The following is a 21,137-nucleotide window of genomic DNA, read 5'->3' as shown; positions in this document are numbered from 1 at the left end:
TCTGACACATATATCCTCTTGGTCAATCTTTCCTCACTCATTCTCTCCATGTGACCAAACCATTTCAAAACACCCTCTTCTGCTCTCTCAACCACACTCTTTTTATTACCACACATCTCTCTTACCCTATTATTACTTACTCGATCAAACCACCTCACACCACATATTGTCCTCAAACCAGCACATCCACCCTCCTGCACACAACTCTATCCATAGCCCACACCTCGCAACCATACAACATTGTTGGAACCACTATTCCTTCAAACATACCCATTTTTGCTTTCAGAGATAACGTTCTCGACTTCCACACATTCTTCAAGGCTCCCAGAATTTTCGCCCCCTCCCCCACCCTATGATTCACTTCCGCTTCCATGGTTCCATCTGCTGCCAAATCCGCTCCCAGATATCTAAACCACTTCACTTCCTCTATTTTTTCTCCATTCAAACTTACCTCCCAATTGACTTGACCCTCAACCCTACTGTACCTAATAACCTTGCTCTTATTCACATTTACTCTCAACTTTCTTCTTTCATACACTTTACCAAACTCAGTCACCAGCTTCTGCAGTTTCTCACATGAATCAGCCACCAGCGCTGTATCATCAGCAAACAACAACTGACTCACTTCCCAAGCTCTCTCATCCAGAACGACTGCATACTTGTCCCTCTTTCCAAAACTCTTGCATTCACCTCCCTAACAACCCCATCTATAAACAAATTAAACAACCATGGAGACATCACACACCCCTGCCACAAACCTACATTCACTGAGAACCAATCACTTTCCTCTCTTCCTACACGTACACATGCCTTACATCCTCGATAGAAACTTTTCACTGCTTCTAGCAACTTGCCTCCCACACCATATATTCTTAATACCTTCCACAGAGCATCTCTATCAACTCTATCATATGCCTTCTCCAGATCCATAAATGCTACATACAAAACCATTTGCTTTTCTAAGTATTTCTCACATACATTCTTCAAAGCAAACACCTGATCCACACATCCTCTACCACTTCTGAAACCACACTGCTCTTCCCCAATCTGATGCTCTGTACATGCCTTCACCCTCTCAATCAATACCCTCCCATATAATTTACCAGGAATACTCAACAAACTTATACCTCTGTAATTTGAGCACTCACCTTTGTCCCATTTGCCTTTGTACAATGGCACTATGTAAGCATTCCGCCAATCCTCAGGCACCTCACCATGAATCATACAGACATTAAATAACCTTACCAACCAGTCAACAACACAATCACCCCCTTTTTTTATAAATTCCACTGCAATACCATCCAAACCCGCTGCTTTTCCGGCTTTCATCTTCCGCAAAGCTTTTACTACCTCTTCTCTGTTTACCAAATCATTTTCCCTAACCCTCTCACTTTACACACCACCTTGACCAAAACACCCTATATCTGCCACTCTATCATCAAACACATTCAACAAAACTTCAAAATACTCACTTCACCTCCTTGTCACATCACCACTACTTGTTATCACCTCCCCATTAGCCCCTTCACTTAAGTTCCCATTTGTTCCCTTCTCTTACGCACTTTATTTACCTCTTCCAAAACATCTTTTTATTCTCCCTAAAATTTAATGATACTCTCTCACCCCAACTCTCATTTGCCCTCTTTTTCACCTCTTGCACCTTTCTCTTGACCTCCTGCCTCTTTCTTTTATACATCTCTCACTAATTTGCATTATTTCCCTGCAGAAATCGTCCAAATGCCTCTCTCTTCTCTTTCACTAATAATATTACTTCTTCATCCCACCACTCACTACCCTTTCTCATCTGCCCACCTCCCACTCTTCTCAAGCCACAAGCATCTTTTGTGCAAGCCATCACTGTTCCCTAAATGCATCCCATTCCTCCCCACTCCCCTCACCTCCTTTGTTCTCACCTTTTTCCATTCTGTACTCAGTCTCTCCTGGTACTTCCTCACACAAGTCTCCTTCTCAAGCTCATGTACTCTCACCACTCTCTTCACCCCAGCATTCTCTCTTCTTTTCTGAAAACCTCTACAAATCTTCACCTTCGCCTCCACAAGGTAATGATCAGACATCCCTCCAGTTGCACCTCTCAGCAGATTAACATCCAAAAGTCTGTTTTGCACACCTATCAATTAACACGTAATCCAATAACGCTCTCTGGCCATCTCTCCTACTTACATACATATACTTATGTATATATCTCTTTTTAAACTAGGTATTCCCAATCACTAGTCCTTTTTCAGCATATAAATCTACAAGCTCTTCACAATTTGCATTTACAACACTGAACACCCCATGTACACCAGTTATTCCCTCAACTGCCACATTACTCACCATATTCAAGGTGAGGGATAGTATATATATATATATATATATATATATATATATATATATATATATATATATATATATATATATATATATTTATATATTTATCAAAGATGCTAGTTTTCCTGCAGTTGCCGGAATTCCGGCTTTTTGATCAATTGGAGTCACATTTCCGGTTTCCCATTTTTCTCTGCATCTGTCTCTTGTCTTTCTAATGATGACAGCCAGAAAATGAACAAGTAGACTCTTGACGGATGTTTTCATATAATATCGATCGTGGATTTTGTATATATACTGTATGTAATTAAAAATATGAATATTGCAAAACAACTGGATCGCTAACCTAGCGATCCCGCTCTTGCTTTTTGCATGCTTTGCTAATGATTTGTACATGTGCATGATGCGACAGCATATGCCATAAAGCGGGCACTGGACCCCAGCCGCATGGGACTTCGCGCTTCGTGCTCGTGATGTGGGCTTCGTACACATATTGCCCCTTTTTCCACCTACTAATATTTTTCCAGTCCTAGAGACATTTGCCACTGGCATCCCTGATTTATTCATTATACTTTGTTGCTGTCTCCCGTTTTAGCAAGGTAGTGCAAGGAAACAGACGAAAGAATGGCCCAACCCACCCACATGCACATGTATATACAAACATGTCCGCACATGCACATATACATACCTGTACATTTCAACGTATTTTTTATTTATATTTTGCTCTGTCGCTGTCTCCCGTGTTAGCGAGGTAGCACAAGGAAACAGACGAAAGAATGGCCCAACCCACCAACATACACATGTATATACATACATGTCCAAACATGCAAATATACATGCCTATACATCTCAATGTACACATATATATACACACAGACACATACATATAAACACATGTACATAATTCATACTGTCTGCCTTTATTTATTCCCATCGCCACCTCGCCACACATGGAATAACAACCCCCTCCCCCCTCATGTGTGCGAGGTAGTGCTAGGAAAAGACAACAAAGGCCTCATTCGTTCACACTCAGTCTAGCTGTCATGTAATAATGCACCAAAACCACAGCTCCCTTTCCACATCCAGGCCCCACAGAACTTTCCATGGTTTACCCCAGATGCTTCACATGCCCTGGTTCAATCCATTGACAGCACGTCGACCCCGGTATACCACATTGTTCCAATTCACTTTATTCCATGCACGCCTTTCACCCTCCTGCATGTTCAGGCCCCGATCACTCAAAATCTTTTTCACTCCATCTTTCCACCTCCAATTTGGTCTCCCACTTCTCCTCGTTCCCTCCACCTCTGACACATATATCCTCTTGGTCAATCTTTCCTCACTCATTCTCTCCATGTGACCAAACCATTTCAAAACACCTTCTTCTGCTCTCTCAACCATACTCCTTTTATTTCCACACATCTCTCTTACCCTTACATCACTTATTCGATCAAACCACCTCACACTACATATTGTCCTCAAACATCTCATTTCCAGCACTTCCACCCTCCTGCGCACAACTCTATCCATAGCCCACGCCTCGCAACCATACAACATTGTTGGAACCACTATTCCTTCAAACATATCCATTTTTGCTTTCCACAGATTCCTCAAGGCTCCCAGAATTTTCGCCCCCTCCCCCACCCTATGATTCACTCCTGCTTCCATGGTTCCATCCGCTGCCAGATCCAATCCCAGATATCTAAAACACTTTACTTCCTCCAGCTTTTCTCCATTCAAACTTACCTCCCAATTGACTTGACCCTCAACCCTACTGTACCTAATAACCTTGCTCTTATTCACATTTACTCTTAACTTTCTTCTTTCACACACTTTACCAAACTCAGTCACCAGCTTCTGCAGTTTCTCACATGAATCAGCCACCAGCGCTGTATCATCAGCAAACAACAACTGACTCACTTCCCAAGCTCTCTCGTCCACAACAGACTGCATACTTGCCCCTCTTTCCAAGGCTCTTGCATTCACCTCCCTAACAACCCCATCCATAAACAAATTAAACAACCATGGAGACATCACACACCCCTGCCACAAACCTACATTCACTGAGAACCAATCACTTTCCTCTCTTCCTACACGTACACATGCCTTACATCCTCGATAAAATCTTTTCACTGCTTCTAACAACTTGCCTCCTACACCATATATTCTTAATACCTTCCACTGAGTATCTCTATCAACTCTATCATATGCCTTCTTCAGATCCATAAATGCTACATACAAATCCATTTGCTTTTCTAAGTATTTCTCACATTCTTCAAAGCAAACACCTGATCCACACATCATCTACCACTTCTGAAACCACACTGCTCTTCCCCAATCTGATGCTCTGTACATGCCTTCACCCTCTCAATCAATACCCTTCCATATAATTTACCTGGAATACTCAACTAACTTATACCTCTGTAATTTGAGCACTCACTCTTATCCCCTTTGCCTTTGTACAATGGCACTATGTAAGCATTCCGCCAATCCTCAGGCACCTCACCATGAATCATACATACATTAAATAACCTTACCAACCAGTCAACAATACAGTCACCCCCTTTTTTAATAAACTCCACTGCAATACCATCCAAACCTGCTGCCTTGCTGGCTTTCATCTTCCGCAAAGCTTTTACTACCTCTTCTCTGTTTACCAAATCATTTTCCCTAACCCTCTCACTTTGCACACCACCTCGACCAAAACACCCTATATCTGCCACTTTATCATCAAACAAATTCAACAAACCTTCAAAATACTCACTCCATCTCCCTCTCACATCACCACTACTTGTTATCACCTCCCCATTAACCCCCTTCACTGAAGTTCCCATTTGCTCCCTTGTCTTACGCACTTTATTTGCCTCCTTCCAAAACATCTTTTTATTCTCCCTAAAATTTAATGATACTCTCTCACCCTAACTCTCATTTGCCCTCTTTTTCACCTCTTGCACCTTTCTCTTGACCTCCTGCCTCTTTCTTTTATACATCTCCCACTCATTTGCATTTTTTCCCTGCAAAAATTGTCCAAATGCCTCTCTCTTCTCTTTCACTAATAATCTTACTTCTTCATCCCACCACTCTCTACCCTTTTAATCAACCCACCTCCCACACTTCTCATGCCCCAAGCATCTTTTGTGCAAGCCATCACTGCTTCCCTAAATACATCCCATTCCTCCCCCACTCCCCTTACCTCCTTTGTTCTCACCTTTTTCCATTCTGTACTCAGTCTCTCCTGGTACTTCCTCACAGAAGTCTCCTTCCCAAGCTCACTTACTCTCACCACTCTCTTCACCCCAACATTCTCTCTTCTTTTCTGAAAACCTCTACAAATCTTCACCTTTGCCTCCACAAGATAATGATCAGACATCCCTCCAGTTGCACCTCTCAGCACATTAACATCCAAAAGTCTCTTTGTCGCGCGCCTATCAATTAACACATAATCCAATAGCACTCTCTGGCCATCTCTCCTACTTACATACGTATACTTGTGTATATCTCTCTTTTTAAACCAGGTATTCCCAATCACTAGTCCTTTTTCAGCACATAAATCTACAAGCTCTTCACCATTTCCATTTACAACACTGAACACCCCATGTATACCAATTATTCCCTCAACTGCCACATTACTCACCATATTCAAGGTGAGGGATAATATATATATATATATATATATATATATATATATATATATATATATATATATATATATATATATATATATATATTTATCAAAGATGCTAGTTTTCCTGCAGTTGCCGGAATTCCGGCTTTTTGATCAATTGGAGTCAAATTTCCGGTTTCCCATTTTTCTCTGCATCTGTCTCTTGTCTTTCTAATGATGACAGCCAGAAAATGAACAAGTAGACTCTTGACGGATGTTTTCATATAATATCGATCGTGGATTTTGTATATATACTGTATGTAATTAAAAATATGAATATTTCAAAACAACTGGATCGCTAACCTAGCGATCCCACTCTTGCTTTTTGCATGCTTTGCTAATGATTTGTACATGTGCATGATGCGACAGCATATGCCATAAAGCGGGCACTGGACCCCAGCCGCATGGGACTTCGCGCTTCGTGCTCGTGATGTGCGCTTCGTGCACATATTGCCCCTTTTTCCACCTACTAATATTTTTCCAGTCCTAGAGACATTTGCCACTGGCATCCCTGATTTATTCATTATACTTTGTTGCTGTCTCCCGTTTTAGCAAGGTAGTGCAAGGAAACAGACGAAAGAATGGCCCAACCCACCCACATGCACATGTATATACAAACATGTCCACACATGCACATATACATACCTGTACATTTCAACGTATTTTTTATTTATATTTTGCTCTGTCGCTGTCTCCCGTGTTAGCGAGGTAGCACAAGGAAACAGATGAAGGAATGGCCCAACCCACCAACATACACATGTATATACATACATGTCCAAACATGCAAATATACATGCCTATACATCTCAATGTACACATATATATTCACACAGACACATACATATAAACACATGTACATAATTCATACTGTCTGCCTTTATTTATTCCCATCACCACCTCGCCACACATGGAATAACAACCCCCTCCCCCCTCATGTGTGCGAGGTAGTGCTAGGAAAAGACAACAAAGGCCCCATTCGTTCACACTCAGTCTAGCTGTCATGTAATAATGCACCAAAACCACAGCTCCCTTTCCACATCCAGGCCCCACAGAACTTTCCATGGTTTACCCCAGACGCTTCACATGCCCTGGTTCAATCCATTGACAGCACGTCGACCCCGGCATACCACATTGTTCCAATTCACTCTATTCCATGCACGCCTTTCACCCTCCTGCATGTTCAGGCCCCGATCACTCAAAATCTTTTTCACTGCATCTTTCCACCTCCAATTTGGTCTCCCACTTCTCCTCGTTCCCTCCACCTCTGACACATATATCCTCTTGGTCAATCTTTCCTCACTCATTCTCTCCATGTGACCAAACCATTTCAAAACACCTTCTTCTGCTCTCTCAACCATACTCCTTTTATTTCCACACATCTCTCTTACCCTTACATCACTTATTCGATCAAACCACCTCACACTACATATTGTCCTCAAACATCTCATTTCCAGCACTTCCACCCTCCTGCGCACAACTCTATCCATAGCCCACGCCTCGCAACCATACAACATTGTTGGAACCACTATTCCTTCAAACATACCCATTTTTGCTTTCCACAGATTCCTCAAGGCTCCCAGAATTTTCGCCCCCTCCCCCACCCTATGATTCACTTCTGCTTCCATGGTTCCATCCGCTGCCAGATCCAATCCCAGATATCTAAAACACTTTACTTCCTCCAGCTTTTCTCCATTCAAACTTACCTCCCAATTGACTTGACCCTCAACCCTACTGTGCCTAATAACCTTGCTCTTATTCACATTTACTCTTAACTTTCTTCTTTCACACACTTTACCAAACTCAGTCACCAGCTTCTGCAGTTTCTCACATGAATCAGCCACCAGCGCTGTATCATCAGCGAACAACAACTGACTCACTTCCCAAGCTCTCTCGTCCACTAGAGACTGCATACTTGCCCCTCTTTCCAAAGCTCTTGCATTCACCTCCCTAACAACCCCATCCATAAACAAATTAAACAACCATGGAGACATCACACACCCCTGCCACAAACCTACATTCACTGAGAACCAATCACTTTCCTCTCTTCCTACACGTACACATGCCTTACATCCTCGATAAAATCTTTTCACTGCTTCTAACAACTTGCCTCCTACACCATATATTCTTAATACCTTCCACTGAGCATCTCTATCAACTCTATCATATGCCTTCTCCAGATCCATAAATGCTACATACAATCCATTTGCTTTTCTAAGTATTTCTCACATTCTTCAAAGCAAACACCTGATCCACACATCCTCTACCACTTCTGAAACCACACTACTCTTCCCCAATCTGATGCTCTGTACATGCCTTCACCCTCTCAATCAATACCCTTCCATATAATTTACCCGGAATACTCAACTAACTTATACCTCTGTAATTTGAGCACTCACTCTTATCCCCTTTGTCTTTGTACAATGGCACTACGTAAGCATTCCGCCAATCCTCAGGCACCTCACCATGAATCATACATACATTAAATAACCTTACCAACCAGTCAACAATACAGTCACCCCCTATTTTAATAAACTCCACTGCAATACCATCCAAACCTGCTGCCTTGCTGGCTTTCATCTTCCCCAAAGCTTTTACTACCTCTTCTCTGTTTACCAAATCATTTTCCCTAACCCTCTCACTTTGCACACCACCTCGACCAAAACACCCTATATCTGCCACTTTGTCATCAAACAAATTCAACAAACCTTCAAAATACTCACTCCATCTCCCTCTCACATCACCACTACTTGTTATCACCTCCCCATTAACCTCCTTCACTGAAGTTCCCATTTGCTCCCTTGTCTTACGCACTTTATTTACCTCGTTCCAAAACATCTTTTTATTCTCCCTAAAATTTAATGATACTCTCTCACCCTAACTCTCATTTGCCCTCTTTTTCACTTCTTGCACCTTTCTCTTGACCTCCTGCCTCTTTCTTTTATACATCTCCCACTCATTTGCATTTTTTCCCTGCAAAAATTGTCCAAATGCCTCTCTCTTCTCTTTCACTAATAATCTTACTTCTTCATCCCACCACTCTCTACCCTTTTAATCAACCCACCTCCCACACTTCTCATGCCACAAGCATCTTTTGCGCAAGCCATCACTGCTTCCCTAAATACATCCCATTCCTCCCCCACTCCCCTTACCTCCTTTGTTCTCACCTTTTTCCATTCTGTACTCAGTCTCTCCTGGTACTTCCTCACAGAAGTCTCCTTCCCAAGCTCACTTACTCTCACCACTCTCTTCACCCCAACATTCTCTCTTCTTTTCTGAAAACCTCTACAAATCTTCACCTTTGCCTCCACAAGATAATGATCAGACATCCCTCCAGTTGCACCTCTCAGCACATTAACATCCAAAAGTCTCTTTGTCGCGCGCCTGTCAATTAACACATAATCCAATAGCACTCTCTGGCCATCTCTCCTACTTACATACGTATACTTGTGTATATCTCTCTTTTTAAACCAGGTATTCCCAATCACTAGTCCTTTTTCAGCACATAAATCTACAAGCTCTTCACCATTTCCATTTACAACACTGAACACCCCATGTATACCAATTATTCCCTCCACTGCCACATTACTTACCTTTGCATTCAAATCACCCATCACTATAACCCGGTCTTGTGCATCAAAACCACTAACACACTCATTCAGCTGCTCCCAAAACACTTGCCTCTCATGATCTTTCTTCTCATGCCCAAGTGCATATGCACCAATAATCACCCATCTCTCTCCATCAACTTTCAGTTTTACCCATATCAATCTAGAATTTACTTTCTTACACTCTATCACATACTCCCACAACTCCTGTTTCAGGAGTAGTGCTACTCCTTCCCTTGCTCTTGTCCTCTCACTAACCCCTGACTTTACTCCCAAGACATTCCCAAACCACTCTTCCCCTTTACCCTTGAGCTTCGTTTCACTAAGAGCCAAAACATCCAGGTTCCTTTCCTCAAACATACTACCTATCTCTCCTTTTTTCTCATCTTGGTTACATCCACACACATTTAGACATCCCAATCTGAGCCTTCGAGGAGGATGAGCACTCCTTGCATGACTCCTTCTTGTGTTCCCCTTTTAGAAAGTCAAAATACAAGGAGGGGAGGGTTTCTGGCCCCTGCTCCCTATCAGCGTATACATATATATACATACACAGACATATACACTTATACACATGTACATAATTCATACTTGCTGCCTTTATTCATTCCCGTTGCCACCCTGCCACACATAAAATGAGAACCCCCTCCCGCCGCATGCATGCGAGATAGCGCTAGGAAAAGACAACAAAGGCCATATTTGTTCACACTCACTCTCTAGCTGTCGTGTATAATGCACCGAAACCATTGCTCCCTTTCCACATCCAGACCCCACAAAACTTTCCATGGTTTACCCCAGACGCTTCACATGACCTGGTTCAATCCACTGATTGCACGTCGACCCTGGTATACCACATCTTTCCAATCCACTCTATTCCTTGCAAGCCTTTCACCCTCCTGCATGTTCAGGCCCCGATCGATCAAAATCTTTTCACTCCATTCTTCCACCTCCAGTTTGGTCTCCCACTTCTCCTTGTTCCCTCCACCTTGCCACATATATCCTCTTTGTCAATCTTTCCTCGCTCATTCTCTCCATGTGACCAAACCATTTCAAAACACCCTCTTCTGCTCTCTCATCCACACTCTTTTTATTACCACACATCTCTCTTACCCTTTCATTTCTTACTCAATCAAACCACCTCACACCACATATCTTATTTCCAACACATCCACCCTCCTCTGCACAACTGTATTTATAGCCCACGCCTCGCAACCATGTAACATTGTTGGAACCACTATACCTTCAAGCATACCCATTTTTTCTTTCTGAGATTATATGTATAGATATAATATTGTTTTTTATTGTTATACTATGTTGCTGTCTCCGCGCAAGGAAACAGATGAAAGAATGGCCCAACCCATACACATACACATGAATATATGTACACGCCAACACATGCACACATACATACCATACATTTCAATATATACATACATATACATACACAGACAAATGCATATATACACATGTACATTTTCATACTTGCTGCCCTCAGCCATTCCCATTGCCACCCCGGCACACATGAATTGGCACCCCCCTCCCCCTGCACGCATGCGAGGTAGTGCTAGGAGAAGACAAGAAAGGCCACATTCGTTCGCACTCAGTATGTAGCTGTCATGTGTAATGCACTGAAACCACAGTTCCTTTTCCACATCTAGGCCCCACAAAACTTTCCATGATTTACCCCAGAAACTTCACATGCCCTGGTTCAATCTATTGACAACACGTCCACCCTGGTATAGCACATCGTTCCAATTCCCTCTATTCCTTGCATGCCTTTCACCCTCCTGCATGTTCAGGTCCCAGTTGCTCAAAATGTTTTTCGCTCCAGCCTTCCACCTCCAATTTGGTCTCCCACTTCTCGTTCCCTCCACCTTTGACACATAAATCCTCTTTGTTAATCTTTCCTCACTCATTCTCTCCATGTGACCAAACCATTTCAATACACCCTCTTCTGCTCTCTCAACTATATTCTTTAGTACCACACATCTCTCGTACCCTTTCATAACTTACTTGATCAAACCATCTCACTCTACATATTATCCTCAAACATCTCATTTTCAACACATCCACCCTCCTCCGCACAACCCTATCCATAGCCCAAGCCTCACAACCATATAACATCGTTGGAACCACTATTCCTTCAAACATACCCGTTTTTGCTCTCTGAGATAATGTTCTTGCCTTCCACACATTCTTCAACACTCTCAGAACCTTTGCCACCTCCCCTACCATGTGACTCACTTCTGCTTCCATGGTTCCATTCGCTGCTAAATCCATTCCCAGTTACCAAAAACACTTCACTTCCTCCAGTTTTTACCCACTCAAATACCTCCCAATTAAGTTGTCCCTTAACCCTACTGAACCTTATAACCTGGCTCATATTTACATTTACTCTCAGCTTTCTCCTTTCACACACTTTACCAGACTCAGTCAACAGCTTCTGCAGTTTCTCACCCAAATCAGCCACCAGCTCTCTATCATCAGCGATCAACAACTGACACTTCTCAAGCCCTCTCATCCACAACAGAGTGCATACTTGCCCCTCTCTCCAAAACTCTTGCATTCACCTCCCTAACCACCCTATCCGTAAACAAATTAAACAACCATAGAGACATCATGCACCCATTGTTGCAAACCGACATTCACTGGAAACAAATCACTTTCCTTTATTCCTACTCGTACACATACTTTACATCCTTGATAAAAACTATTTACTGCTTCTAGCAACTTAACTCCCACACCATATACTCTTAATACCTTCTACAAAGCATCTCTATCAAGTCTGTCATATGCCTTCTCCAGATCCATAAATGCTACATACAAATCCATCTGTTTTTCTAATATTTCTCAAATACATTCTTCAAAGCAAACACCTGATCCGCACATCTCTACCAATTTTGAAACCATCCTCCTTTTCCCAGTCTGATGCTCTGTACATCTCTGAAATTACCCTCCCATGTAATTTCCCAGGAATACTCAACAAACTTATACCTATGTAATTTGAACACTCACCTTTATCCCCTTTGCCTTTATACAATAGCACTATGCATGCATTCTGCCAATCCTCGGGTACTTCCTCATGAACCATACATACATTGAATATCCTTACCTAACTAGTCAAGAACAGAGTCACCCCCTTTTATAATAAATTCCACTGCAATACATATACATATGTCCTGGAGACAGGGGAGAAAGAATACTTCCTATGTATTCCCTGCATGTCATAAAAGGCCACTAAAAGGGGTGGGTTGGGGTGGAGGGGGGCAGAAATCTTCCCCTCCAGTTTTTACTTTTTCATAAGCTGTCCTGAGTTTGGCTTGTGTCTTGATTTATTACTTTGCAAATTATCCATCTTCTACATTCCCTTCTTCTGTTGCTAGTTCTTTTATAACTGTAATATTCTCTGCTTCTCTTTCTTTGTCATATCAGGTACTATTGCTATCGTCTTCATTTCATGCCTTGGAATATCCTTTTGCATCATAGCTTTAATTATTATCTCCCATTTTGCTTCACCATCACTTATGTTATTATTGCTCATCTAATTTTGTTGGTTTTCCTTTCTGTTCAATCTTATCACTTTTTCTATTTCATAATCTTCCACAGCCACTGTAACTCCAATAATGACATCACACTTCTCACCATCTTTTTCCTTTTCTAGTTGAGCCTTTCTTTTTTGGTCAATCTTACTAGACTGAATATGATATATTGTTATTCCCTTTCTTTTTCTTTTCCTCCCTCAGTTCAATTCCTTTCATGACTCTCTCCACTATCTATTCTTAATTTACATGAGTGTTCCTCTTTGCCTTCAAATTGTTCATTCCATTTGACAGGTTTTCATGTCTCTTTTAGGTCTTGTATCTGTCTTTTTAGTCTTTATTCTCTTCTTTGATTTTCCTGATTTCATCACAGTTTATTTTTACCTTTGGTCTGCATATTTTACAGAACCATGCTATATATTTTCCTTTTTTTCTTCGTATTTTATGACTTCTTGTAATCCCAGGCTTACCTTTTCACTGTGATGTGGAACCATTTTTTTTTTTTTTACATCACATTCCAAGATATTGTCTCTGCTTGCTACTTTCCGTTCACAAACACCACACCTGTTGTCTTTGTTGTCATCTTCATATGTTTTAGCACAATCTTTGCATCACTGATTTCCATCTACTATAGCAAAAGAGCCAGACTCCATGCATTTCTTCCTTCTTTCTGATCTTTCTTTTTCCTTATCTTTAGACATTTTTCCACTGTTGAAGAAGAAACTTCTTAATGCTTAAGAATTACTTTCTTCAAACACCTTTTGCTGCAGACCATATACCTAATATTTTAGTGTTACTTTGAACCAATTTACTACTTTCCATATTTAATGGACTACAGTAGTTCACTGGTAATGGTAATGACTTTTGCTACTGATGTAATTGCCAAACTTCACAATTGTTTTTTTCTTTTTTGCTATTTCATCATTGTACACTTCACACTGATATTAACTTTGGCATAAAAGTCCCTGAACGCTTGTCTTGAGAATTACAAAATTCGCTTCATCATGTTGGTCATTGTTCTCTTTGAATCTCGTATGTGCTACCCTCCTAAGCGGTTGGTAGTTCCTTATTTGACTGATCTGTTTTGATTAAGCTTTGGAAAATGATCATCTATTACTTTGAAAGTTTTACTGAAGTGCTCTAAGATACATCCATATTTTTTTGTTGACATTCTCGATATCATTCCAGGGTTGTCTGTGAAAAGCAATGTGAACATAATTAAAATTTACAAGTCTGTAACCGCTATTTTTTTGTGACTTTCATATTCACAGCATTAAAGGCATTGCTGAAAGTTATCTTTAGAGTAATTTGTCTGGTGATCCCTTGTTCCAAACATTTATGAAACTTCAGCATTATAATGAGTCCCTCACTTACAGCTGGATCCAAGCTTGATATGTGCACATTATGAGTAAATTTCTCTGTGACTTGTATTAGGTTACTGTCAGGTAAATTTAGGTAAAGCCTATGTCCTGAGCTTTTATAAAGGAATTTTTCTTACTTAGATACTCGTATTTTAACATTTCCCATTATGATTGAATCATGTTCATTATAAATTTTTCCTTCTTGATCATAAATTCTTTTGTTTATCTTGGCTATCTGCATAGGGTGATTGCAAACTGCAAACCGTTATTTCTTACAAAGTCTATGTAATTTCTGCAATAATATTTTCCCAGCATTGTTGAATGGTGAACCTTGGAATTGCATATTTGAGAGTAAAATCTCTTATTTTCATTATCCAGCCTAAATCTAGAGGGAGCAATCATATCAATTTTCTTCCAGTGCTGTTGGCTCCAACTTGGAAATTTTTTGTTCTCTGTGTGCGTTATTATGAAATATTCTTGTATTTGGCTGAGTTTTTTGAGAAAAGTACTTATGGTTGGGGAAAGGCCTTCTTTATATGGGTTGCACATCTAGCACTCATTTTCTCCATTTCTTTCTCATCTAAATTATCTATCTCTTTGTATCTCTCCCTATCTCCATTTTTTTCTTTCATCCAAATTATCAATCTCATTCCCATCGCTCCCTTTTCCATTTTTCTCCTATCTATATCACCTAGGTCTGTGGCTTTATTGTATCATCATTTTTCTGCCTTATTGTACTTTTATTTTTTTGTTTTTAATGGGAAAAAAGAGCGAGTTCATGAACACTTGATTCATAATTGTACATATATGAACTGATAGTCATCAATTGGAAGTTGAGGGAACCAGTATGCTGTTTAGAGATAAAGCAAAATTATTTATTTGCAGGTGGCATTTGACCTGCCCCCTTCGGCAGTGGTTAACTTTCATGGTGGCAAAGTGCTGGCTTGGGAAACATCGGGCTACTCAGGCGGCTCCCACCTCAGCCTGCATGGGGTCAACATCGGCCGCCTACTGAGTGGAGCCATCCATATCCAGGGACTCAAGTCCCTCTCAATGCAGAACTGCAGCATCGCCAAGATCTACAAGCAGGCCCTAAGATATCAGAACTTCCGTCAGTCAAGGTAAGTATTATATCCAGTTCTCTTGTAATTTGTGATCAGAGATAAGTTATTAACAAGTCTGGGACCTTGATGTAAGAGGCAAGAACACCTCAAATCCTGTACTCTACCAACAAAAAATAGATAAGGAAATTCCTGGGTATCGACTGTATGTCTTGAATTAATGGTTGTCACGTGATGATAGTCACCACATGACATTAACATCTGTATTAACAAAAAAAATGCAAATTATATAAGTAGCTGGTATTAATGAAGTTCCCAAGAAAGCATAGAAAATTCCATTCTCAGAATACAAAATCAGTCCTCACTTCATAAATCTGTTATGTTTGGAAAGACAGTTTGGAGGCAAATAGCACCACACCATGACTGGTGGATGCACATCCACCATGCACATGTGGTAGGCACCACACCATGACTGGTGGATTCACATCCACCATGCATGTGTGGTAGGCACCACACTGCGACCGATGGATTCACACTCGCCACGCAGGTATATTAGCATCACACCTTGATTGGTGGGTGTGAGGGAGAGTCGCTCAGGGGTAGCAGCACCACCCTTTGACTGGTGGGTGTGAGTGAGAGACATGCAGGGGTAGTAGCATTGCACCTTGACTGGTGGGTGATGGAGAGTCATGCAGGGGTAGCAGCACCACACCTTGACTGGAAGGTGTGAGGGAGAGTCATGTAGGGGTAGCATCATCACATCATAACTGGTGGGTGTGAGGGAGAGTCATGCAGGGGTAGCAGCATCACATCATAACTCGTTGATGTGAGGGAGAGTCATGCAGGGGTAGCAGCATCACGTCATAACTGATGGGTGTGATGGAGAGTCATGCAGGGGTAGCAGCATCACATCTTAACTGGTGGGTGTGAGGGAGAGTCATGCAGGGGTAGCAGCATCACATCATAACTGGTGGATGTGAGGGAGAGTCATGCAGGGGTAGCAGCACCACACCTTGACTGGTGGGTGTGAAGGAGAGTCATGCAGGGGTAACAGCATCACACTTTGAGTGGTGGGTGTGAGGGAGAGTCATACAGAGGTAGCAGCACCACATCATAATTGGTGGGTGTCAGAGAGAGTCATGCAGGGGTAGGAGCGTCACATCATAACTGGTGGGTGTCAGGGAGAGTCATGCAGGGATGGCAGCAGCACATCATAATTGGTGGGTGTCAGGGAGAGTCATGCAGGGGTAGGAGTGTCACCTCATAATAGTTTGATGTAAGGGAGAAACACTTATCATTGCCAGATACTGAAGACCCGGCACCGTTAACAGCCGTACTGGTGATGAGTACGGAGGTAAAATGCTTAGAAGTTTAATAAAGTAAGAACTGAGAGATTTGAAGACTTTGGCGTCTTCAGCGGCTCCTGTATTGGCTGATGAATCAACTCTTATTTCTTTCACTTTATAATGGAAGGTCAAGGGGACTCAAAAAAATTTTCTGCTTCCATGGACATACCATTAGGCTAAGAAATATGGGAGGCGTTTAGCTGGTGGATAATGTGGTGAAAAGTGGCGGCCTGGCTGGCTATGAAGAAAATCGGGGCATTTGGTTGTAAGAGAATAAATGACAACAGTAAATCACGGAAAATGTTTTCTTGGTAAGTAGATCAAGGCATAAATGTCTCAAACAAAATAGTCACTCATGGTGAATGCTGTTTCTGAGTGATGTGTATGGGAAAATAATTTGGTTAATGAAACGGGATGGATGAAGGAGACTTTAAGACATTGTGGCTATTCAGCATTTAATTAGCGTAACTGTAGAAAAGTAGTAGAATCTCATATTGTGTATTAGGTGTTCCTCTTTGATCAGATGTTCATGTACAAATAATCATCCACGGACGCCAGTTGTGGCGTTTAATGCCTAAAGGTGGTTTAATGCAGTGGTAATTCACAATAGAAATTTTTGAAGGGTATTTCTGAAGTTAATTTTATATGAAAAGTTAATGAAAGTTTGCGATAGTATCACTTCATTCTGGCACTGAGGAGAAAAATGCAATTTACGAATTATGTTGGCAGCGTTGCCGACCTTCTACGCCGGGACCCATCGCGACGCCAATTGTATTTGTTAGTGCGTGTGAATGATTCGTTGAGTAAGATTATACGGTAAACTCTCCTAGGAAGTGTAAGTTATGTCTTATTTTCATGGGTTTTATGTGTATTTTTGTTAAGCGTACCTGCATATTGTGTCCCATTTTTTAATATGTGGGGAATTTCACGAGATGCAAGCCGAGATATGGTAGTTTCCCCTCATTAGCTGAGCTGGACGTAATGGTCATCTGACTCTGCCTGGAGTTCACACACTGCATTTCTTAGCCCACTACGCAAGGGTAAATTGCCCATTTATTACTGTTTCACAGTGACTAGCTATCTTTTGCCTCGTGCTAGACAATGGCCATTCCCATGTGGGACCTTTAGTAAATAGGATTATATTGTAGTTACCGTAATTTCACTGCCAGATAGTATGTTAATTATGTTAATTTCTTCCACACCTATTTTACAGACCCACAATCATCTTCAAACGATTATAATCTGGATTTTTCATATTCAAACTCGATAAGTTAAACCTTTAGGTGTTTCTTAAAAATGCATCCCGAATATTAATCACTTGAAGAGTGGATTATAGTAAATATGTAATATGAAACGAGATATTTCGATAAGAGCCTTTGATTGGAAGAGGTCACAATTAAGCGCGTTATCAACTAAATTCCTTTCTTGTGTTTCATTTCCCTGTGTATGAGAAAGGAATAAGTCTTTATGTAATTTCATTGCAATGGCACTTATGACGGACATTACACACATTATGGTAATATCCCCACATTTTCCCAGTTTTTCATGACATTCACCACTAGCGCTGTAGAAAATCAGATCACGTTAAGCATGCCAGTGTATTTTTCTGCAACTAGAGACTAGCTGTGCAGAAAAAACGACTCTGCATCTAGATTTGATGCATAGCGTTACTGAATAAATTACCCATATGAAAATCTCACCTGACCTTCCGAAACAACTGAGATTTGTAGTAAAAAAAGTACCAACGTACACATGTAGCTTCGTGCTGGAGACTGTGTGGCGGTCTGCTAGACTCATGATGTCATTTTTTTTTCCCCAGTAGTTACGATGTGTGGGTATTCATGGGATTATAAAGTCCTGACTGTGACCGTGAAAAGACAAATCTCAGCTGCTTAAGGGGAATCAGGTGTAGTTTTCATAGGTTCTGTTCATTTCCGTGGGTTTTACCCAAATCATTATGTTCATTCATGTCGCATTTCCCCCTGATTTTGTCGAATTCGTAATTATGAAATTAATCCTCAAGAAAGTTTAGATCCCCACTGCCACTTATATTAATAGAATAAAAAAAACAAGATTTAATTTATACTGAGAGTAAGCAATGTGTAGAAAATATTTTCAGTCAGTTCCATATTATCGTTAAGCCCTTCCTGTTCACTGTAGAGTTAGTTTTATTTATATTGAGATAGGTTTTGTTAGGTTATGGAAGAATATCCCGATCGTACTTTTCATCTTAACTTTCGGGGGCTGTGTAGAAGGGATGTAGAAGGCGGCAAGTTTGGACTAATTGATACTTTACAGTAATTTTATTATCTACCATAGTTATTGAACACAAGAGATGCTGTATAGAATTATATGTACGTTGAATATAGTTGTTTGGATATTTGTCATGTCAGTTGTAAGCGTGGGGTTACTGGGTACGTGACGCAGTAGCCAGTCTTCTCGGAAATGAGTCAGCTATAAGAATAGTAATGTCCCACCTCCTGTGAGTGTGCTCTCATTAATACTGCCGGATGGATAAAGTACACTGGTAAAACAAAATACCGGGGTAGTGGACCAGACTTGTTTCTGTCATTTGAATATTAACTCCTTGGGTTTGCTGACCTGTTCTTTGACCTGACCATTAGGGTCCGGTCATAGGCTACGCTGTTCATGCCCAAGGGTCATTTCTTTAACATCAAACTTTGTATAACGTCGTCTTCAAGGTCATAAGTATATGAAAGGCCATTTGCTGCACATTTTGTGGTGAAAGCGATGACTTTTCATTGTGTGTACATCTACGAGGCATTTTCAATTTGCATTGGCTAATTCAAAATCCACACACACACTCAGTATGCATGTGGCCAGTGATTGTTTCAGACCTGGTTGGTGTGTAGTTGTCAATGCGGAGGGTCTAGTAGCTTAGTGGGAATTAGACTTTTTTGTTTATTAGAAGCTCCAGTCACGGAATTCTAGAAGTCCACATCAAGGCCGGGCTTTAATTGAAATATAGAAAGAATTATCAAACGGAAGAGACAGGGCAAAGTATTTACGAATTTTGAAGAAAGTGAAAACTCTGTCATTTAAAATGAGCCTGGTCATGGTTATTAAGAAAGAAATATAGAAAAGATTGTGAAACAGAAAAGAAAGAGTCAAGGCAAAGTATTTACGAAATCTGGAGGTGAAAAATGTTTTGAATTGTGCCAGTTCATGGTTATTGGGAAAGGCATGAGAGGATAGAGTTCCAAAGCTTTGAGGTGTAGAGGAAGAAGCAGTTATCAAAACAGCCCACCCGTGAGTTGCAGCTTACTGAGTATTGCGTGGTCTGCTTAGTGCTGGGGGCACTTAAACAGCTTGGTCATGGGAGCAAAAACTATAGGGAATAGCTATAGAAGAGGGAAAGTGAACCAGCATTGCGGCGTAGGGCAAGCGGATCAGGTTTTGAAGATAGCCTGAGCCTGGGAGAGTTTCAGAGTCGGACTGCTTTTACCTCTGTCAAGTAAGGATTCAGAGCTAGAACCGCCCCAGATGTGAGGGCAGAACTCCATACAGGGACGGATCAGTCCTTTATATGAACGGAGCAGTTGTTCAGAAAAGAAATTTGAACATCTAAGCAGGACTCCCAGTTTAAGAGGTGGACAGCTATTAACGTAATGTGGGATTATAAGAAAAAGTAGGGTTTATTGAAAGGGAGAAGAAAATTGTGAGCATTTTTTGGTGGAGATGGATACAGGTAGGGTCATGCAGGCATTAAACCTAACAAGATTACGTAGGAGAGATGGTCAAAGGGCGTTATTGGATTACGTGTTGATTGCTAGGCGTTTAAAAGACAGACTTTTAGATGTTAATGTGCTGAGAGGGGCAGCTGGAGGGATGTCTGATCAACTGAGATATCCTGTCCGAGTCTGAGTTTACTGAGGAAGTTGTGTCAGGACGAGATGCAGATCGAGTGAGAGAAGAGGAAGCAGAATTGACAGATGTAGATGAATACAGGGTTAAGTCGTCAGCGTATGAGTTCATTTGTTTATTTGTGGAGGAGAGGAATTTGTTGATAAAAAGGAGAAAGTGTTGGGATATGACAGAACCTTCAGAGACACCGCTGATGATGGAGCATTAATGGAGGATGGAGGAGGCTGATCCATCAAGAACCACAGAGATGGATCGACTGGAGAGGAAGCTTGATGTGAAGGATCAGAGTTGAGGGAGGGAAGAAAAAAAAAAAAAGCTTAGAGATGAGAACCCGATGCCACATTGTTA

The 21,137-nt window shown here is 41.2% G+C and overlaps 1 protein-coding gene across 1 annotated transcript in view; it reads left to right on the top strand.

Moving 5' to 3' along the window:
• Positions 1–21,137, top strand: part of LOC139749891 (uncharacterized) — a 226,424-nt gene that overhangs the window by 69,349 nt on the left and 135,938 nt on the right. The window contains exon 6 of the mRNA XM_071664275.1: positions 15,383–15,618. Coding sequence (XP_071520376.1) covers positions 15,383–15,618 — 236 coding nt within the window. The remainder of the gene's footprint in view (positions 1–15,382; positions 15,619–21,137) is intronic.

This window comes from Panulirus ornatus, chromosome 8, assembly GCF_036320965.1.
Source record: "Panulirus ornatus isolate Po-2019 chromosome 8, ASM3632096v1, whole genome shotgun sequence".
NCBI lineage: Eukaryota > Metazoa > Arthropoda > Malacostraca > Decapoda > Palinuridae > Panulirus > Panulirus ornatus.
The sequence above is the reverse complement of the archived record's forward strand: the minus strand, read 5'-3'. Positions and strand labels throughout refer to the sequence as shown.